Source organism: Maniola jurtina, chromosome 7 (genome assembly GCF_905333055.1).
Source record: "Maniola jurtina chromosome 7, ilManJurt1.1, whole genome shotgun sequence".
NCBI classification, from domain to species: Eukaryota; Metazoa; Arthropoda; class Insecta; order Lepidoptera; family Nymphalidae; genus Maniola; species Maniola jurtina.
In genome coordinates, this window is record NC_060035.1 from 3,038,547 (window position 1) to 3,062,411 (window position 23,865).

The following is a 23,865-nucleotide window of genomic DNA, read 5'->3' on the forward strand; positions in this document are numbered from 1 at the left end:
TTAGTTTAGGAGCTATGATACCACAGACAGATACACAGATAGACACATCAAACTTATAACACCCCTTTTTTGGGCCAGGGGTTAAAAATAAAAGAGATTGCAATCCTATGACTGCAATCTCACCTGTAGGTATCTCAATAACTAAACTTGTATTTGAATAATAATAAAAAACTAACCTGAGTTAATGGAAATTCGACTTGTTCCACTATTTTAGTTTAGACTAATAAATGCTCTAGATTGATAAGGTAATATAAATAATTAAAATGAATCATTTTAATTATTTATAGCTTTTAGCATGCTTTTAGTGCATTGTCTGCATTATTATTGTTTCTTTACTATAAAACCGTTTAGCTTAAAAAAAACACCTATTTTATTCATGTTCCATTCTGAATATGGCAATTTCGGTCCATTTATTTCAAACTACGTATTATCTACGAAACAGGCTTGTCAAGCATCACTTTAAAAATTAAATTGTTAAACGTGAAATAAACTAGGCACACGATTTGGCGGCAATTTAGCCTTTTAGCTCTGATGACACGTCGCTAGTCTTCTGAACTACTAACCGTTGAAAATAGCTAGTAAACACTGTAATTTTGTCACCTATTACCTACTGTCCTGCAATTTATTGTTCCTCGCTTGTTTCAAACAACGTACGTAGGTTTTTTCGGAGCTTATTATATCAATGATAATAGAGTCATGTTATGTTCTTACATGGCATAGGTATAAAATTCGTGCTCGCTGGTGAATAAGACAAAAGATACAAAACGTATGAGCGTACAAAAGATAGCGCTCTACAAGTGACCCAAGTATCTTACACTGGAATTCATAGTAAGATAGAGGCTTCTTTAGGGGACCAATTAGATGACATGTGTCATATTCAACCTTTATGCAATGGCATATAGGAGAGAACATAAATTAATGTAGTTCTATATATGCTTCATGCTTCTAAACTAATGTAATGTTCTACGCAATGTCGTCGGTGTGTAGCAAATGCGTCTTGGTTCGAACGATACCTCTTTGTGTTGAGAAATTCATTGGCTTATCGGATTTTCAAAATATTGACATAATAGTGATATGTATTTCCAGGAAATGCTTGTCTGTTACGTGAACACTGATGGTTGCAATAGACAGTACCGTTATTTTGTAGAAATGTAAAATATAAGTATAATATGCATATCAATTTGTTACATACAAATTATATTTTTAGTACCTAATAATTTCAACAAATAACATATTCGCCTTCAAACAAAATACTAATTTTAAGAAGAATTGTGTATACAAATTATAACTTAAATGTTTAATTGGGACCAATAAATAATCATAGAGGATTTCCTTTCGACTTAAATAAGACATGGCCATAGGTACAGCATGAATACATAGGTAATATGAGGTCAATTCAGTACTTACCTGTATATTATGCAAATGAAACCTTTAATTTATGATATAAGTAGTCTTATTAATTTCTAACTTTTCCGAAAGGATAATTCCACGCAAAATTCAATAAAAGCATGAGGTGTTATCTAACTACAAAAATGTAGGATGTATGTACCTGCCTGTTACATTACCATGAGCATTATTGTTTAAATCGATTGTTCTTCGTCAAAATTATGAAATTGTTTTGATAATAAACTCTCAAGCAAAGATTAATATTTCATAGTTTTCGGGTAGCTTCTTATGATCGACCGAATTTCTTTGGCCGCAAGTTTAATTACGAAGGTCGCTATATTAAAGGAAAGAGTAATTCGTTATATTTAACGATTACAACGAAATTAAAAAGTTAAGTAACAAAAGCAAAAAAACTTGTTGATATTTACGAAATTTTCGTACAATATCTACCTTGGTGGCAATTTGTAAGGGCTGCCAACTTATGTAGGTACATTTTTTTTTAATTTGTAAGTACATGATCCATTTAAATTGAAGGTAAAATATGAATCATTGCATGTGTCGCGTGTGGGTTTTGGGGTTCGTGCGCTGTGATCGGAGAGGTTAGCACGGAAGTTGTGATTGTCATTGCGATAATGTAACCATTGTTATTTAGCCTAGTAGTCAAGACTCGGCGTCCTAGTCGAGAGGTCCGGGGTTCGATCCCGGGCAACTCTAACTTTTCGGAGTTAGAGCAAATAAATATCGCAACATAGTGAAGTTCATAGTGAAGGAAAACATCGTGAGAAAATCTGCATGCTTAAAAGCTCTCTATAATGTTCTCAAAAGTATGTGAAGTCTGTTAATTCACACATGGTTAGCTTGCTAGACTATGGGCAAACCGTTTTCATTTTGAGACAATACCCCTTCTCAGTATTGAACCGGCGCAGCGATGATTAATCATGATGATGATCAATCATTGTTATTAGCTGTATTTATGCTACACCTGTGCATTTTAGTCAGTATTGGAAGAGCGTCGGGCAATTTGAGCGATTGTAATAATCACATCACTGTAGCTGTAAAACTTTTGGCTAGCAATTTTTCGGACGGGTGACAGCCCTAATGACAATGCGTAGTTAATATTCGATTACGAAGAAAATCAGAATCACTTGGAAAGCCGTCCCGTCAGACGGGGTACTTATTCGTGCATGTATGAGCGACCATAATTACCGAGCACAGGATGTGCAAAATAATGTTGACGATGAGAAATACTGATGGCATGGGAATAACGGGGAACGCGACAGGTTTGATTAGTAGTAGCAGTAGGTTATGTGGTACCTTTTCTAAGACAATTATAACATACTCTTAGCTTTTCATATTAGAAAATACCTACTATATTATTTATTACACATACATATTTATGATGTAAAATCGTGTCATATTAGAAATTATGAATGAATGAATACACTTATTGTACACCACAGATAAAAAAAGATACAGAAAAAAACTTAAAGAGCATATTAGGTGTAAGGCGCAATATGGCAGCTTTATCGCTGCATAGTGATATTTCATCAACAGCAGGCCAATTATATGTACACACTAGCCGATGCCCGCGACTTCGCCCGCCTGGATTTAGGTTTTTTCGAAATCCCGTGGGAACTCTTTGATTTTCCGGGATAAAAAGTAGCTTATGTGCTAATCCAGGATATTATCTATCTTCATTAAAAATTTCAGCCAAATCCGTTCAGTAGTTTTTGCGTGAAAGAGTAACAAACATACACACACACACATACAAACTTTCGCCTTTATAATATTAGTGTGATTATATCATTTGTGATGAAATTTTTTGTCATATAGTGTATTTTAATTATGTTTTCATTTTTTTTAATATTTGTAAAAGCGTTGTGCTTGACTTCAGTTAGGTATGCACATTTACAATATAACAAACACCTGGAAACAATAGATTCTAAATTTACACATAATAGAATCAATAGTTTACGTTTTTTCATTACATGATCGCGACACGTGTTCAAGAATGTTAATTAAATGTAAATAAAACTATTCTATTTAATATGCATTATATTATCATTTTTGGTCGTAGAAAGGATTGCCAACTTGGATAAGAGAGAGACGAAAGAATTGCATATAAACTATGTGTGGATCATATTATTATAACATTGAATATTTATGGTTGAAGATGGACTGTGAAAAGCTAGCAGACAAATAGACACTCTTTTGCTTTTAAGATGCAACGAACTCTGTAATTTCTCATGATATCGGTTCAAAATAGATTAATAGGTGACCTTATAAAGTTGTTTGATCGAAAGGAAAAATGTAACGTTGCATCAAATTATAATACTTTACGTATCGTTTGAATTTTAAATTGAGTGACGTATGCAAAGAATTTAATGCGTTGTACCTAGCTTGTAGACAATCATGTATGCAAGATGTATGTAATAACTAAATTTTTAAGTAAAGTAAAAATGTTTTAATTCCTTTGTTTTATAAATGACTTCTTTAGAGACCTGTTCGACTAGTAAAAATAGCTGGTTGATCACTTGTTTTTAGATCGACGAATAATTTTTTTATTGTCACACAAAACATTTCATACAAAGCACTATAAAGAGAATAATAGAAAACAGGTTCACAAGTCTTATCACTAAAGTGATGTCCTCCACACAACCTTTTTTTTTATAAAACCTTTAATAAAATGAAATCGGTGAAGGTTTATATTTGGCCTTATCCATCACGAGGCTACATAGTTGGGCGACAGTCAGGATTCCCGCTCACTCCCTGATGTTTATGGTTGGTTGCGCAAGCGTACTTTGACTTTGCTCAGACTTAAGTTTTAGTTAAAAAGAGACAGATTTATATCAGAGATATAACGCTGTCTCATTTTAGCAGTGTCTTAAGTCAGAGCTAAGTCAAAGTGCGCTCTATAGATCTTCTAAACTCTAAGACTTTGCAGTTAGCAAGTTCTTCCCTGCTACTTTAGCCATCTTCTAAATATATAAAACGAAAAGTCCTGAGTTACTCACTGACTGACTCATCAACGCCCAGGCCAAATCCTTGGACGTAGAGACCTCGGGGGTCGCTAGTTATTATAATTTGCAAGACTTTCCTTTTATGAGGTTTTGGTGTTTTACCGATAAGAATGTTTATAACGATCTTTATCGCTTTAGTGATTACAGTCATCAATTTTTATATAAAGAAAATCATGACGAATTACAGTAATCTCTGCTTTTGGATATACATATCTTATCAATAAACTTAAAACCAGTAATTTCCCCAATATTTAATCAGTGCCTGTGCCGCAGGCTTTGACTTATTGATAAGGGTTAAGGAAAATTACCGACCCTCTAAATCTGGTCTATTCATGAAGAATTATCCTGTTTCTTGCTCCTTTTGCATCGTTGCCACTGACAACTGGGTTAATGTCATCATTGTCCTGCGATACTACGATTTTTGGCTTCTACCTTTTATCGCGGTCCTACTTTCTCCATTATTGTATATATTTATCCGTTCTAATTAATTTCTTCTACGCACTCCATCTTATGCCAAAGTTGTCGTGTTGACAAGACTTTCCAGATTTTTTTTTGGTATGGGAACTGAAAAGCAGTTGTTTATTCTTTCAGTCATGTCAACAACAGTTAGTCAACAGTCAGTTATGTCTCAACTCTATGTGGGTCCTGGCTTCCTCCTTCTACCTTGTATCGCGATCCTGTTTTCTCCAGCTTGTGTATATTTTAACCGTTCTACTCAAGAATGTGGCATATTCGATCTTATACCGAAGTTGTCGTGTTAAAGGCTTGTCTTCGCTGTCGGAATTCAAAATCATTTTAAAATTCTTTAGCCACGTCTTATGTGCCCATCGATGAACTTCAACTCTATGGGGGTCGTAACTTGTGTAATGTGTATATTTTACCCATTCTACTCAAGTCTTCAACGTATTCCATTTTATGCCCGAAATTTTCTGTTTTCTATATTCTAATAGCAATATGTTCGAAATTTTCTTCTCGGTTGGATTTCAAAACCAATTTATTTTTTCAGTGAAGAGCGGTTGGTTCACTCAACAATGAACCCTCCTCTTTTTCCGGGGATTCATCATAATGCACAGAGAGTTAGCAATTGGGTCATCAGACAATTAATTTATTTATCGTTATAGGACCTCGTTGATTGAACTATTCGTCTTTTGTACCATCACAGTCGGCTATTCAATTGGAAATTAAATAATCACGTCTCCGTTAGCGAATTCTCGCACTGGGTTCGTTGACTTGCGATGTTTTGCTCTTTTCATGGTCAGTTTAATGTCGCGTGTGATTTCGCTGTCTTTAAGCTATAATTAAGGCCTTAAATAATCGTATAATGTTCATGCGCCATCTAAAACACTTTCGTTTTAATGAATATTTGGAATTCTTAAGTAGGAACACTCAATACAAAACAATTTTTTTTTGTGTACTTAATCGTTATTATTTTATCAATTTTACAGCCATTTAAGTTATTGCACTTTATTATTATTATTACTACTTTTTTATTTCCTAAGTATATCCAGTATTTTTTCCTTGACTTGATTATTATTCTTTCTTTTTTGTACTTGGCCTTTTGGACTCAAGGCTCTGTAATACTCGTTGAAGATTTTGCCTTAGGCTGTGTTAATCTACAAACTTTAGGTGTCCTCCTTCGTTTTTATGTCGTTCCCTCATTACGGAGGATCATAACTCCTAATGAAGTAATAAGATTAGCCTTTTAGATTTAATCAATTTTGGATTTTTTTTTACAAAGTTTTTGTATAAGAATTTTTTTTCCAAAAAAAATTCAAAACTGCCATAGTTTTGATAGTGTTAAAAAACTGGCATAGAAACAAGTAGGTATACAACTGCGCAACTAATTAACAGGATTAAATTCCTATCTATTATGTTCATGCCCCAGTTTGCCAACTTTCATTAATTATATTAGTAACTGCTAATTAAAAATGAAAGACGCCCAAAATTATTATTAGACATCATGATGAAACGCTTAATTTGTGAACAATTAGCTGTCATTGTCCTATTCAAATGCTAACAGGGGTAATTTTTCCCCTTTTGCTAACTTCATTCACAACTTCTTGTTAGCGGGAGGTAACAACTAACAAGCCGTGCCTGTTACCTATAGATCCTGAAGAATGTTTTATAAAGTTGATCTTTTCTTATCAACCTCTTTAAATAGCGAGAAGGGGTTGGATGAGGAACGCTGAACACCGACTGTAAGAACGCACCTGTAAATGAGTAGATATCTAAAATCCACAGCGCAACCAACTCTCTTTTTTGCAAAAAAAAGGGAACTTGCTGACAACCCTATAGTGCTAGAATGCAAGATGCTACCAGTCGCGAAAGCCAGCGCTTTCCTTCATGACCGTGTCACTGCCGCAGTTAGCGACGTCTTAACTTTAGAATGCGCATTTACTTGTTTTTTGTGTAGTTAACGGCGAGTCCCTTGTAAGGAAAGAAGGTGACACCGTTTGGAGCACTTATCCCGGTATGCTCGCTAATCGCTATGGCATGAGGGTCTTAGATGTTTTTAAAACAATTCTATAGTGTATAATGAGCAGTTTCTTCTCTACTATTTTATATGTACTCTTGTATTTGTAAAAGCGTAATGGTTGAAGGAATGGATATCATTATGGCAAACACACAATAAGTTAATTTAAATTCAAAGTGAGTTTTAATGAAAAAACTTACATCTGACTAACAGTTAACATAAACCTTTCTGTAAAAGTTTTGTGCAGATGTCGAATCATGACGTTTTTCCGCCCAAACTAAATGACATTTACGCCCGCTATTCTAGGTTTGCAGCCAGAAATTTTAAACCGTTGGTTATTTTCAAAAAAATTGAAAAACCTACTTAATATGTGTCAGTAAAGGTATATTTTGAATTTATTGATTTTTTATAGATTTTGTTCCGTTTGTCGTCTTAGCTCTTTTAAAGCGAAAGGTAGATACTTATTATAAGCGGTTGGTCGTGTGGTAGTTGTGTCGAGCTTAATTTTTAAATACTAATTCAGTAAGATTCGTTCTTACTGAATTATGGGTCTAGGTTCTAATCTTAGAAATGACAAAAATATAAAAAAATCGTAACAATAATGTTCCGTCTCTAATGGTTCGCATTATTCTTATCTCGTTATGTGATTAATTACTTGGGTATTAAGATAGAGCTAAGCTGTCCTTAGTATTAGTATCATTGATTAATTGCACTAGATTTAAAATAACCTATGATAGTAAAGATTATGTTGTCAAATTATAACGTGCACGCGACTTTCGTGATGTTGGTTCGAAATCTGACATTGAACCTACCACGGAAAAAGCGATGGTCGTCTAAGGGCGCTTAAAATCTAACACGTAAAGTAGGTAAAACCTAAATGAATTCATATTTTACTCTTTCAGTGTAGTTCAATAAAGTGTGATATCAATACCATTCGCTTGTTTACCAAATTCCCTTTACTTGGCGATGCTTAACAATTTTCTTTTTAACCCCCGACCCAAAAAGAGGGGTGTTATAAGTTTGACGTGTGTATCTGTGTATCTGTGTAGCTGTCTGTGGCATCGTACCGCCTAAACGAATGAACCGATTTTAATTTAGTTTTTTTTGTTTGAAAGGTGGCTTGATCGAGAGTGTTCTTAGCTATAATCTAAAAAAATTGGTTCAGCCGTTTAAGAGTTATCAGCTCTTTTCTAGTTTTCTTGTAGAAAAGAAGGTTAGATAACCCTTAGGTTCATAATATTCAAGTGTCAATTGACAAATGTCAAGCTGTCAAGATGGACGTTGCCTAGATATACCTACATAATTATTTATTTGATACTTTGGATCGTAGGCGCGGAATAGTCCAAGAAAATCTGTTCAGCCGTTTGAAAGTTATCAGCTCTTTTCTAGTTACTGTAACCTTCACTGGTCGGGGGTGTTGAAAATTTTTAATTTACACTTGTTACCTATCTAACTTTGCTTTTAAGTTGTCGAAAGTCAAAACCTAGTAAAAACATATAAGGCATGGAAGTTGTGATTATCACATTGCGATTTTATCATAAGTTTTCCTAATCAAACTGAATTTTAACCGCTCAAACGTGATTGCGATCATCAAAATGGGCCCTTCCGTTGTAGTTTGACAGCTACAGTGTGACGATTGCAATCACTTCTTATTGGCCGACCTTCTCAATGCATTATAGCAAAAATACCATAAATTCAGCCAATCACAACATTTGAGATTGTAATAATGATTGATGCAGTTTTTCCGCAATCGTCAAACCGGTTAACTACTAGTTAAATAAAGGAAAAAGTAGTAAGGAATTGTAGTTATCTTTGTTTGTCCGATTATCTGCTTTCTTAATTGATTCTCAATAAAATTATCTATACGATTGCCAACATGTTAAGAGGCATTTGTCCTAATTATTCTTGTGTATTGATAAACAAGGTCCATGCACCCTACTAGCCACACTGATACCTTCTTTATTAAGCGCCTATACAATCCGATCTTAACAAAATTATTACAGACGATAACAGCCCTTATTGTCAACAGATTAGGGTGAAATCTGTGTAATATGTATATCCATAATTGATTTGTAGGTTGTACTGCCAGTGGATTAATTCACGCAATGTCATATGAATTAACAATTATAAAACGGTTGACTCTAATTGATCACGCAATGGAATAATGAAGTAACGTTGTCTCGTATGAGATTAACATGTTTACGATTTAATGATTAACTAAGCGCTATTTGACTAACTAAACTAAGTGTTGTGATGATTTAAAATCATTTAGGTTAAGTTGTTAACTAAGAGACTTTGGCTCAAAAATGTTGAAATGACGATTGGCTTAGCGATGCTACTTTTGGGCTTATATTTTTGCTTGTGAAAAAAGATTTGAATAATAATAAAAATTTAAAGTTTTGATCTAGTTCTAGACTAACATTGTAATTTGTAAGTAAAATGAAAACCTTTCAAAAGGTTGCAAACCTCTGGCACGTGTCCATCTACTAGCGTGCATTTCAACTGAAGCACAGACTTGTGTGCTTCGGCCTTCGACCAATTAGGGCGCGTTTCCACCGAAGCGGAGACGTGAGATTTGGATCAATCAGATTGTTGAGAATTGCCGTAATAAAATTATCGTGTCATCTAACAACAATTTAATTGGTCTCTTGGACAGGTCTCCGCTCTGCTTCAGTGTTAGATGAGTAATACGTTGTCTATCATTAATCTGATTGATCTGCTGAAAATTCGCTTCAGTGGGAACATATCCTTAATATTATCTTCTTATTCATTGCTCTATTTTTGCCAATACTCGCAATATCTAACATTATTAGAGGTCACGAGGTGTATCGTTTTTTATATTTTTCGTGTCTTATCTCGCGAGGAGTTATATTTTCGAAGAGATTAGATGTAACGTAACTATGACAGTTTTTACTTGTTTATAATTATTTTTTGATATCTCTAATCTATTTAACGACATAAATAGTTGTGTAAGTTATTTTTATATTCAGGTTATCTAATTTTTTATCGCTCGTATATCTCAGTTTTCTACAAGATTTATTATTTTGTACTTCTATATTTCATCATGGAGTAATTTAAACGTTTATCTTCCTACGTGACCCAGCGTCTCGGGTTTTAGATAATTTATTATTTTTGTGTCTGTTGTGTTTTCCTTATCCTTTAAAGCTTTTAATATTAAAGATTAAGATAGAAGAGTAGCCAGGTTTCCTCGTGATGTTTTCTTTGACCGTTAAATCAAGTTATACTTAATTGCTTAAATTTTTAAAATCTTCTGCAGTTACATTCGGTCCTTAGTTACTAAAAATAATGAACATTATTCGGCAGTTCAAAATTGAAAAATGCCACATTCCTTATAGTTTTACAAAAGAATGGCACATTCCTTATAGTTTTACAAAAAAAAATCCACATTCCTTATAGTTTTACAGAAAAATACCACTTTCCTTACTTATAGATTTTTGTTCTGAGTTTCTGTACCTAGTGGTAATATTGATCAATCCTATCAGCAGCTGAGATCGCGATCAAGCACGAGTCTATCGTCGTTAAAGAGAATACCTGTAAAAATGTAGATCTTATACTTAACCGTAAGAAAACCGTTCTTTGATAACCCGGTTCTTACTTATGTGATAATACAATACGAATATGTTCGTTCGCGGCTGGTACGCGTGACGCGTCCTCGTGAGAACACTATGTCGATATTGAAATTCCGTCGCCATTTTTAGCATGCGCTTTGAATAATTGTAACCACAAGATAAATACTTAAAAAGTAGGGTTGTCGCTTGTAAATGAAATAATTCAAGACAGTGTTGCAAAACTATCTAAAATTCCCCGGAAGGTAATAAGTATAGGAAATTATTGCCGGCATTGGATAATACCGGATAAAAAAAATATTGGAAATATTAATATATTATTATTAGCTCTACCTATGAAGTAGGGGTTTCGCTTGTTAGGTAATTAAATAATTCAAGACAGGGTTCCAAGACAGAATTAAAAATCACCGGTCATCGCGCGCAGGGGCACATCGTAATTCTGTTGCTGTATTTGTGTACAACCCTGCTTATGTTTATTGTAAGGCAGTCAATTGTATGAAATTCTTTTGTAAAAATGTATCACACTGTTTTGTACGAAAATATTCTTTCATTCATGCAACGTTAGGTACATAGAGTCGCCTACCTTGACTTGATCTCTAATCTCAATGTCTTCCACTGAAGCTGAAGACGGAAGTGTGTTAGTAAGATATTAATAATAAATAAGATTAAAGATATTACGGTAACACGATAAGTGCTTATTACAGGTTCTTTGATCAAGTTCACTGATCATTGCCATTTGCAATACTTACCTATGCAAGCCACGAGCAGTTTTCAATGTAAATGGACTGGCTCTAGAATTATGTCAAAGGACTAGTTCGAAAATTTATCATTGAAAAACTATCTCTATCAACAGCTACTACGATTTAAATTGGCTTGCTTTTAATTAAGTCTAGAGATTACCAAATGACATTCGATAGTTATCTCTATTACAGCCGCTCAAGATTTAATTTACCTTGATGCTTATTGTCGATAAATCCAAAAGCAGGTTGTCCAATTCGCCGTCAGTTGTCAGAGTCTGTAGTTTTATTATGAGGTTTTTTTTTACATTTTTTATAATCTAGATTAAGCTCGCGACTTTGTCCGCATGGATTTATTTTTATAAAAATAGTGTGTCGTTTGATTTCGTGCGATAAAAAGTAGCCTATGTCCATCTCCGGAATACAAGCAATCTATGTACCAAAATATTTTCTCAAAATAGATTTAAACGGATGGGCCCTTTATAACCCCCTGAGCACTCATCGATTTTTCGGGATAAAAAGTAGCCTATGTTCGTCCCCGGCAATAATTGGCAAATTATCCTATAAGTACCAAACATCAAAATCAGTTGAACGGGTAGGCCGTGAAAAACTAGCAGACAGACAGACAGAGACACTGACACACTTTCGCATTTATAATTATAGTATGGATGTGTCGTTTTTATGTTTCGCTCTGCTAGTTTGTTTAGTAGATTTGTCTTTTTTTATTAACGAAAAATAATTATGCTATTCAGTCTGTACTGTTCATAATATGGACGATATTTTTTGTATTTTTTATAACTTGTGTCGATTTTTTTGCTATGTTGCGGATATGTATTGAATGAGTGTAATGTTCATGTATTAGCAAACATATATTATTTCGAAGGTATCCGTTGGCTGTAGCGGGTTTCAACTTTCAAGTGTAGTCCGTTGAGAATTGTGCACATCTGTGAACGTGTATGTTGTTAAAATATTTGCGCGAAAACTATATATCAGTTTTTCGATCCGGTCGTGGAATAAATTTACATTTTCGTACTGAGCAGGTATTACTTCTATAGTTATTATTCTTTGTATAGCTCGTTTTTATTCATAGATTTTTAAGTCCGGTCATATTACTTGACACGATAGATGCTTTCGAAATGCTACAAATACGTGGACTGCCAAGTGCATAGTCTATCCTGTCGTAGCTTGGCATCACTGCACGAATTTCCTCCATTTGTTACCAACTCGGCTCTCTTAATTTGGGCACATCATATGGCGTGGGTATGATGGCCTAGAGAAGTTGATTGTTATGGGCAATAACTGAAGGGCAGAAAAAGGAGAGCCCGCTCACTGACAAAATGATCGTACCAACTAGAGTAGCCTAATTCGCAAATGTCCTACACAATCGCTAAAAAGGCAACCAACAGAAGAAAATAGAAACAGCTAATCCCTCGAAGCTGGAATCTGATCTCATTTTCAGTAATGAAGAAACGATCGCAGAGAGATATTTCTTGAAAAATCGCCCAGTTGCCGAAAAACGTTGAAAGTTTGTGTTTCAAATTATAAGCATATCAAAATATTTATAGCTGAATTATATTAGGGCGGCTGCAGGGGGTGCGAAAGGAAACGGCAGTTACTTATCCTAATTTTATTTCTAACAACTTACATATTATAAACTAATTATTACATAAAATAATCCTAATTGCTCCGCCGATTTGTGGCGGAGGCTTCTAAAGCTAATTGTGATGTGTGTCCGTGCCCATTCCTCGCGCGGTGATCGCGAATTTCGCCGCGTCAGGTGTCAGGTTCCGTGGCGACTTGTGGGAACGGTTAGCAGGCACGTCTAGCGTTGCGGCCTGACTATGCCTGCATAACAGCTGCGAATAAAAAACATTGCAAAAAATACAACAAATATTCGCTGGAGAGGTGTATTGTTTGTGATCAACACTTATCCAGGTAACGAAGTACAAACCCAAAAGAAATTTTTATATTGCCTTTAATTGAATGACTAGCACGTACCTACCTACTCGTACTTTTGTGCAATACGTGACTTATCGTGATATTCCGGTTTCGGTTTAAAGATATTTTGCACTAATGAGAAATTATATAGGTTATTTAGTCATAGGAAAGTCCCCACTTTATAACCTATATAAGTGGGAAATGAGGCGAATAATTTAACAGGTGATAGTTTAAAGGCACGACCTTTATGTACAGTAAGTACTAGGTGGGCCATTCTGAACATACGAGTACCATCATGGCCAAGTGACATAGTGACATATTAATTTTGAACCTGCATAGAACACGATTTTTGGAATAACCATCTAGTATGTAGTACATTAGAGCCTAGAAGTAAGTGACCTGATGCTAAGTTTACCGCCGCCCATGAGCAGCACCAGCGGAACCACCAATGCGTTGCCAACTTTTCACGAATTTGTTGATCTTATATTAAAAGGGTGTGTGGTTGTGTGTGTGTCTGTGTGTGAGTTGGGTATAACTGAGAACGTATATCTATTTTTTTATATTAGATAGTCTTGCTAATTTAACAATCAGGTATAATTCTCAAAATACAGGTAAAGACACAGTCTAGTTAGTTGCAGTTTGATATAAATCTTTAAAGAAATAACAGTTATTTCAAGCATTCGTTAGTTTTATTGTTATTTTATGTGCCATAAAATTATGTTTTTATAGTTTTTGAATGGAAACAATGTACTAAAAGTACTAATATTTTATTTAAACAGATGTAGAGGTTTACTTATAGTGTATTGTTTTTCTGGTTTTCATTATAATAAAACTTTGAATAGGATTTTCATGCTATATTATTTACTAATGAGTCACAGTAAGGTATTGTTATTTATAAAGTATTTACTTTATGTGTGATGGAAGGTAATTATGTTGTTCACAAAGCAAATACATACAATGTACTTACTAAAATATGTTACTATTGTGAATTTTTCCACAATGTTCTATAACATTATTACGTGCAAATAATTTCAATGAATCATATAAAGCAATAGAAATCGTTTGAAAAGAAATTAATGTTTTAAGGATTTGAAAACTTTACTTTTCCGTTAACAACATAATAATATGTGCTTCTCCAGAATTGTTGAGACGTAAAGAAAGTTCTCGTAACTAACGATCAAACAGACAACCAAACCGATTTATTAAATTAGCAGGCCGGAATTTAACATAGGTACCTACCTAATTACATACAAATAATATCAATGCTTCCTAAATTCTTCTTATTATAGAGGAGAAAATTCGTTTGAAGAAAAAATGTTTTATTACAAAATTTAAAACTTTCCCGGGATAAAACTCCACTCCTACAGTAAGAGAGGAGTTTTATCCCGGGAATACAAACTCTTCAACTCCAGAAATTGTTTAGACGTAAAGAAATTACTTATTTGTAATCAACAAACAAAAAATACAACCAACCACTGCGATTAATAAAATTAGTATTCATTAAAATCCCTTGGTAAAATTATTGTTCTCTACTTGTTCACAGATAAATAAAGCAACAAAAATGGCGCCCAAGTCTCCATCATTCCCCGGCATCGCCGAGTCGTCGTCTAGTCATAGGATAAGCTACTGTATGTTTGCCATCCTGTTATTAGGTAAGTTGAAATGTCATCCATCCATGTAACTACTTAATTAATCTTATCTACATATACTATAGCTGATACGCCCCAGCCTTGTACGGGTGGAATTTCTAAAAATCTTTGGTTGGGGTCAATAGAAGCGTACTTTGACTTTACCCAGACTTTAAGGTGCCCACGCACTCGAACTGAACTGCTGCGGAACTGGGCGTCGCGACAGCGCCCCGCACGATATTCTCTCCAGCTGCGACGCGCGTACCGCGTAGCGCGTTACGGCCGCGCGTGGTTGTATTGCGTGGGCACCCTTTACTTTACCAGACTTTTAGAACAAGACAAAGATATGACTCAAACACAAACCTATCTGTCTGAAATTACAACATGGCGGCTTGCGTACATTAAATACACATGCCCGACTGAGATCTGTTTTGTACAATATGCCTCGTGTTCAGATTGCTTGTTTTGCGTTCCCTATAAAGTTTGAGCTAAGTCAAATATATACGCTCTTTAGATTTCGGCCTTCGTGGGGTTTAACCTTAGAAACCAAGGCGGATCAGGTAGTGAATATTACAGTTAATAAATAAGGTCACAGATGATGTGGTGGCCACTTGCATTTATTTAATCGAATTAATGTGTTAATTAGATTTTTTCTGATTTCAGCGTTACCTGTAGCACAATGTCAGAGCGAAAGAATGTATGTAAATATCACGGACATCAACCTCCTCGTGGACCAGACGTTCCTATTCCAGTTAATACAAGTGTAAGTAAAAAATGTTACTAATTAACTATTCCAATCCAATCCAATCCATCAGCCTGTATGCGTCCACTTCTGGACATAGCGCGCCACCAAACACGGTCCTCCGTCTAATTAACTATTATTCTTGAATTTTTTTTTACAAAGAATAAAATATGATGAATAACGTTATCAATAATGATTGATAACAGAGAACAGACAGGCCCAGATTTAATACGAATTTGCCCATCATCCTTTTACAGTTTGGTGGCCCGAAGAAGCACAGAATAGGGGATTGCCTTTGCCTAGTCGTGGGGGGCTCAATTAGATTAGTAGATCATTTTCTTAGAAATAAAATTAATGCTTTCAGAGGAGAATACAACACATCACTAAAAGTAGCAGCGCAGATCCAACACCCGGATATAGTGCAGTTCATCCCACCAGTTATCGATATACCCGGCTCGCAGGAGCCCAACTCTAATGCGACGCTCACATACGATATATGCGCTTACGGCAAGAGCCCGGGACATTCCGATGTCACGTTTAATGTGACACCAACTGGGATAGTTGAGTAAGTATCTATTCCAAACTTACTCGCTAACTTACTTACTACTCCAACTTGCTCGGAAATTGCTTCATTATTAAGAAAAAAAAACGTCAATCGATCTTTTTCTGTCCGCTAGCCAGCAATCTACCACAGGACGATAATAGAAATTGCTGGTTTCGAAAAACAGTTTCATACTGGTCACGAGGTTCTTGAAATGCACACTAACATCAATTGGTTTTTTAGGTGCACGTGATATTATTATAAGGCAAAGAGGTTATAAAGGCGGAATTAGTGCGATTGAAAATTAACACATTACGTACAGTTTAGTACAATAATTTTTAAGTTGTTTAGTACTATCAATGTCTAACTGTGCAAACTGCAATGTTATTTTTTTCTTGAATTCATTCGCAAATCAGAGCAAAAAGCACTATAGAAGTCTCGGCCAAAATAGCAATTAACAGCCTCGTTTAGTTGAAAAGGACTCGACTAGCGCCTTGATTTTTCAAATTCACTTCAGGAGTCCTCGGCGTAGCCTTGTCTTTACAAAATAACACGGCCGTAAATGGCTTTATTTTCGGCCTGGATATAGTACTGTACTAATACTCATTTTATTATTCTAAGGAAACTTACCCATTGTATGAATAATGAAAAGGGGTCACCTTCAACAATGAGGAATCCCATACTAAGATCGATAGTTTACTTGATTTCTCGTCTATTTATTTCAGCCTACAGTCAGTATTCCTGCGCGTCACAGTAATGCACTCGCAACACATCTACATAATATCTTACATCATGGGTTGGATATACTTCGTGGCTTGGTCAATCTCCTTCTATCTCCAAATCTACATCAACTTCAAGAGAAAAAGTGTTGTTGGACTCAACTTTGACTTCCTGGCGCTCAACATCATGGGTTTTACCATGTATTCGCTCTTCAACTGTGGATTATACTTCTCTGAAGTCATACAGGTTGGTGAAATTTGTCTTAGATCGTCTGCTTTAACCTTATTTTGTCCGTTTCTGTCACCTTGATGGCGAATGTTTATGGTGAACGGGGGGGGGGGGGGGGGGACTCGTGCATTTGTTTTTCATGGAAGTTTGAACTTCCATGAAAAACAAATGCACGAGTCCAAGATCGTACCATATCCATTCTCCCCCTTTGTCACATGTCACAAAAGCTAAACACAATTTGTCTTACTTGCAGGCGGAATACTTCAGTCGCCATCCCAGAAGTCACAACCCCGTGCAGCTAAACGATGTTTTCTTCTCACTGCACGCCGCTTTCGCCACTCTCGTTACTATCACCCAGTGCTTCATATATGAGGTAAACTCTCTTTTTTTCTACAGAGCCGTAAAGCCAGTTAAAAAAAAATTTAGTTGTTCTGAGATAAATTGTTGAACCGGCTGGACCATCGGACATAATAATAGTCCCGAGGAAGGATTGTCTTTTCGTTGCTTCCGTCTTCAGCTGAAAAAAGTAGTGGGCGTAATTTAATCGATAAAAGATGGCGGCCACAAAATAGCTGTCCTGTTTGGTGACCATTTTCGAAGTGACGTTAAACGTTACTTCCGCCCGAAAAAATACCTGAGTTGCTTTAAAATCGTGCCTAAGGAAATTTTGTTCCAAAAATGTTATAAATTAAAATTTCCTTCGTTTGTATTTCAGAGAGAAGACCAACGGGTGTCAAACGTCGGTCGCTCCATACTGGGTGGATTTGTCGGTGTAATCATAATCACGGCGAGTCTGGGCGCCGCCAACAAGATAGCCTGGCTCGACTTCCTCTACTACTGCAGCTACATCAAACTGTGCATCACGCTCATCAAATACGTGCCTCAAGTGAGTTTACGACAGTAGATTAAAAAAAAACGTGAGGTGTGCGTTTACTATTTTAATTCCTACCAGGCATACAGAAACTCTTTTAATTTATATCAGGCATACAGGCACTCTTTTCATCTGTTTTTCAGACATACATGAACCCTGTTAATCTCTATCAGGCATACTGAACCCATTTTATTTCTACCAGGCATATATAAACCCTTTCAATGTCTGCCGGGCCCTTTGAATGAACCCTTGAACATGAACTTTCAATTTCTACCAGGCGTACATAGACTCTTTTAATTTCTACCAGGCATACATGAAACCTTTTAATCTCGATCAGGCATATATACACTCTTTTAATCTCTATCAGGCGTACATAAACCCTTTTAATTTCTACCAGGCATATATGAAACCTTTTAATCTCGATCAGGCATACATACACCCTTTTAATCTCTGTCAGGCGTACATAAACCCTTTTAATTTCTACCAGGCATACATGAACTACAAGCGCAAATCGACAGTGGGTTGGTCGATCGGGAACATTTTCCTGGACTTCACGGGCGGTTTCCTGTCCATCCTTCAAATGACGCTCAACGCATACAACTATAATGATTGGATCTCCTTCTTTGGTGACGCGACGAAATTCGGCCTCGGCGCGTTCTCATTGGCCTTCGATATATTCTTCATGCTGCAACACTATGTGTTCTACAGGTACGTTATTCTACCGATTTGTACCGATTTTACGGTTCTTGGTGTTGCCATATTGAAAAATACTGTACCGGGTTTTATTTTTTATTTTTTGATAACAAATAAAAAAAAATAAGTAAAAACAACAGTTTCTTAAGATAAGAATAATATTATTTAGACGTAGAATATCTTGATTCGTAATGCATGATTTCAAGTCTCTCGGGATTTTTGTTTTGTGAGCTAAAACCGTTAACTATTTTTGGCTTGCTGTATTGAAGAAAAATGTAGACTTTTTGGTGATTGGCTTTCAGCAAACCACGTTAGCGACCAAAGTCGCGAACATTTGCTAGTTTTTAATTTACGCTTATCAAATTTTATATTAATTTTGGGCGACACGTCCTTCAAAATATATAATTTAACCTGAAATACCGAAATGATTCTTTGTAATAAATAAAAGACTCATCTTTTATTTTGTTTCTACTATTTTGTAAAAATGACAAAAATCTTGACAGGATCTGATGTAGCTTTGACAATGCCTTTTTTTCTTGTATGTAATGTCGTTTTCAAGTTGTCAAATCACCATACAATATTTTATTATGTAACAAATAAAAAGTATTTAATGGCAACATCAAGTTACTTCTATATTTCGCCTCTTGGGACGCTTTTTACGGGAATATTGAGCTAACATTTTAGTTAGTTTGGTATTCTTGTGGCTTTGGGGATCATTAACATAAATTATTAAGTAGGGGCTCATTAACCATGTGAAAGTTAACCTTCTCTGTGACTGTTTCGCTAAAACATATCAATAAAAATCATATTAATAAAATGAAGAGTTAAAACTTGAAAAAGGAATGGAATCACAAGAATAGAACAAGAAATTAACCGAAATTCTATATTGAAAAACACAAGAAAGCAAGAAGATACATAGAAAAAGAAATTATACAACATTGAACATTTAGAGCAAGAAATATGTACTTTAATAGTCAGAAGTACAAGAAATAAATAAATTAATTTGATGAAAATATTGTAAAAATTCAGAATTAAGTGCAAATGAGTAAAGAGAGGGATACGCATAGCAAATGAAAATCCTAAAGACCAAAACATTTGATGAAATGAAATGAAATGTGATGAAATGATTGCATGAAACTGAAAAAATATTAAAAGGAAAACCAAGTAAGAAGAAGAAAACACTTAGAGACAGTGAATTAAAAATTAAAAATAATGATTTTCAAATTAAAAAACATCAAAAACGATCAATAGAATTATAGAATATAGAAAGATATATAAATAGAATATTATGATAAAGACAACATAAAATTATGACCACTATCAACATCAGAATTGCAGAATTTTCACCATTGATGCCATCAAAAATATTGTTTTCAATATATTTAAAGTATTGTAAATAATATTAAATCGTGGTAATTTAATATCACATCAGAATTGGAAAAAAAAAACCCTATACAATCTGTCAAAATATTAAAAATACGAAAAAATTTTCATTGTGATAAAATGTTACTAAAAATATTCATTGGCAACAATATTGTTTGCAATATTTGAAATATTGCAAATAGTATCAAATCATTGGGAAATCGCTTCAAACGGACATTTCATACATGCACACATAAATATGGGACGCTACGCACGCATGCTGTGTTTACGAACGGAAACACGTGAATAAACGGGGACGCAAAATTCAAAATGGCGTTTTAATTTTTAAAATTTTCCAAAAGCTAAAGGCAAACGTTTTGTGTAAAATTTTCAGACTGGACAAGAAGTTTATAAGAGTTGACAGTAGTGATGAGGCTTCAACTATGACCGGTAGCGCGGATTCGAGTGAATACTTTTTAATTAAAACTTGGTATGTATGGAAAATCTACGTTCTTAGGACACCATCAAGATTTGTTTAACGTTACTTTTTGCTTTTCTTCTTTCTAAATATAATCTATTTTAAATATATTTATGTTTGTTTTGCCTCGATTATAGTCGTAACACAAATTAGCGACCGTACAGTTCAATTTTTGCGTAAAATTTGCTTAACGTCTTAAATTTTCAGAGTTATGTACGTTTTAAGCTCGCTTGCTTTAACGGTAAGGAAAACATTGTGAGGAAACTTGCATACATGATGCCATAATGTTTTCAAAGGTGTATGGTCTGCCAATCCGCACTTGGTCAGCGTGGTAGATTATGGCTAAACCGTTCCCATCCGAAAGGATACCCGCGCTCAGTGCCGGCGATGGGTTGATGATCATGATGGTGATAAAAACTCCGCAAGAGTGCCAACATTTATAACTAACCTGATGTGTAGTAGGAAAATTGCTGGTCTTATAAGTGCCATTTTCCTAGGTCTATCTTTTCTGTTTTAGGCACGCCGACGAGAAGAAATACGATTTGGAAGCGAAGGCGTGATGGAGCACGCTGCTCAACATATTACACACCCCTAGATCAATACTGTCTCAACTCAAAAATTATTTTTTTGCAGAAACTAGAAAAATAGTTTTTTTATAATGTACGGAAATGTATTAAAATTTTATAAAAGTTTAGAATGAAATATTGTGCTTTGAATTAAGCCATACAGTTTTCCCATACACATAATCGAGTTTGGGATGAGAAAACTGAGATTAGGTTTTTGAGTTGACACAGTTTTGGTCTAAGTTTTATAATATTAAATAATAATTAATTATTTATTTTACAACAATTTCCTATTAGTGTTTTTAATTTTAAAAGGTACTACAGGTAACTATCGATTCTGAATTATATAAAAAATATTGCTAACTTTTTGAGTCTCTCAACTTTCACGAATTTTGTCGCAAAAAATTGATTGTTTGGACTCAAAAATTAAAAAATACACGGCGACTTAAAATTCTAAACATTTTTGGTTTGTAAAAAAAATGAAATGTAATAACAGCGAATATTACGTCAAAATTAAATATAGATCTGAATTTTAGGCAACTGTGGCACTTAGGCACTTTATATAATGACTATATTTTTAAACAAAATGTAGCTTGCCATTTTATTTATGATGACCAGAGTTAAGTCTGGTCATCATAAATAGAGTCTGACAAGATATAACATTTAATTTGCATGGCGGCCATTTTGAAATTCTTTGTTTTTTTATTTATTTTATAGCGGCAACAGAAACAAACACTGCAAATTTCAACTGTCTACCTATTACGGTTCATGCCTGGTGACAGATAGACGGAAAGACAGCGGAGGCTTAGTAATCGGGTTCCGTTGGCACCCCTGGGGTACGGAACCCTGAAAATAACTCTGATCCATTTTTTCGGCAACTAATAATTTAAAATAATAAATCAAAAACTAGGAAATTATAAGTATGATTTTATGTTAGCTTTAGTAAGATATTATTCCACCTTTCAACGCAATGGCTATAAAAAATATTTGATAGACTGGATCTTCAACTGCAATAATAATGGAGACAAGATCACCATTTTATGTAATAAAGTGTAATCACAGAATTCAAAATGTATAGAAATGGTATAAGGGCACGAGTGAAAAACAGACATAAACGCTTAGTGGTATTTGTCTGTCGCGGTATTAAAGAACAACAAGTACCATTTCCTATTACCAGATTTGGAATTCTGTGATTAAGACCATTTTAATAGTTTTGCAAATAGAAACATTGTTCGTTTGGGAGTATGGACTGCTATTTTATAAGATCTTATCTTTATTGTTATATTTTTAAAATAAATTGACTACGAATATGATATTCTGTGATGAAGACACATTTTATATTAAAATGTGATTAATATCAGTGCATTTTGATTTCCTCCTCTATCATGTTACATACATATTCTATCACCTGAGTGTAAGTTTTGTAGTTTACAAAACTCGTTTGCTAAACTTATTCTCCTATGCCTACTAGGACCAACCAGTTATGTGTAAGTTATATTTTTAATAATATTCTTGACGTTTTCAGGGTTACTATTAAGAGCAGATTTTTTAATCTTTATTCTTTAGGTAGACCTACTACCACTTTCATAAGTTACGCCGATGTAAATGCGCAGAAATCTTATTTTTGAACGGCGCGAAAATATCAACCAATCATGGCGCTCATCATCCTCTATTGGTTGTTGCTTACGCGCCATGTTTTGTACGCGCGAATTATGAGTGAGATAGCATGAGTCTCTGCTGTTCTTGTGTTTGAAATCTTAACGCCAGGCAATAAGGTCTGTATTTCATTGGTGTACATTCGGGTTTAGTCCGTGTTAGGTTGCGCTTTTCTTCGCAAACGAATGTGACTTATTAAAGTGGTAGTAAGTACTGTAACAGTAAATGAAAACTTTAGTGAACGGGTTTTGACTAACCGACTTGCACCAGGACGCTGAAATGCATTTTGAAACTCATACACACATAATAGCGAAATATTAGTAAACATTTTCATAGTCTATCTTTAAGTTTCCTCGAAGATATGTTTTATGTCTAGTGGTATTATTAATTGGTATATTGAATAATGTATTAGTATTAATTTTTTAGTTTATGAAATAAATTAATTTTGTTTCTGCTGTGTTTCATTTACCACCTGCCTTTCTCATTCATCTTAAGAGCAATTTATGCCGGGAATGGAATTGAAGTATTTCTTGATAACAACTCAAAACTTTATTTACATTGGCAAGGCGGAGGCATTTCGCGCGTTTCAGTATATACCTACTTTCAACCATTTGTATTACATAACGTTGAGTTTAAGTTGTTATCAAAAATACTCCTCTACTCCTCTCCATCTGTGTGCACTGGCCGATCCACCTGAACTGGTCTGATAGCCATTGATGCTAGTCTAGGCAGGTAATTGTAGAAAACGTGAATTTTTAATTTTATAAGACTGCCACGAAAAATTTGAATTGAATTTTCTAAAACACTAAAATTTATGCAGTTATGGATGGAAACATGGATAAAATTTAGGTACTAAATCATTCGGAAAGAGAATCCTAACCCAAAAGGTAGTAATTTCCAGAAGATTTTTTTTTTTGAGTGAATATACAGTAGGTATTCCTAATGCCACGTCGGGCGTGCAGATGGGACGCTGTAAGGGCAAAATGCATAGAGTTAGAAATAAGTAATCCTAACTCTATGGCATAATGTATATCTAGGGAACGAAACTCTAAAGCACTAACGAATATTCGTTTCCTAGAAGCGGCATGCATTTTGCCTTCACAGCGTCCCGTCCTGCCCTGGTGCGAATTGGCATCTCCCGGTTATTCTACTCGGTTACTACTAAGATAACGAATTTATGAGTGAACTTGAATAGAGTAATTATCAGTAACTAGTTTATGCCCGCGATTTAGTCCGCGTGGA

General features: G+C 34.8%; 1 protein-coding gene across 6 annotated transcripts in view; it reads left to right on the forward strand.

Moving 5' to 3' along the window:
- LOC123866863 (cystinosin homolog) overlaps positions 1-23,865 on the forward strand; it is a 50,846-nt gene that overhangs the window by 24,650 nt on the left and 2,331 nt on the right. For 2 of the 6 annotated variants that reach the window (XM_045908602.1, XM_045908603.1), the window contains 9 exons: positions 14,685-14,793; positions 15,433-15,532; positions 15,876-16,076; positions 16,778-17,018; positions 17,254-17,373; positions 17,716-17,886; positions 18,359-18,579; positions 20,321-20,416; positions 20,922-22,255. In XM_045908602.1, coding sequence (XP_045764558.1) covers positions 14,703-14,793; positions 15,433-15,532; positions 15,876-16,076; positions 16,778-17,018; positions 17,254-17,373; positions 17,716-17,886; positions 18,359-18,579; positions 20,321-20,416; positions 20,922-20,964 — 1,284 coding nt within the window. In that variant the 5' untranslated portion in view covers positions 14,685-14,702 and the 3' untranslated portion in view covers positions 20,965-22,255. Of the gene's footprint in view, positions 1-12,136; positions 12,244-13,942; positions 14,024-14,684; positions 14,794-15,432; positions 15,533-15,875; positions 16,077-16,777; positions 17,019-17,253; positions 17,374-17,715; positions 17,887-18,358; positions 18,580-20,320; positions 20,417-20,921; positions 22,256-23,865 lie in introns of those variants that run through there. The other 4 variants (XM_045908597.1, XM_045908599.1, XM_045908600.1 and 1 more) reach the window with 4 other exon arrangements.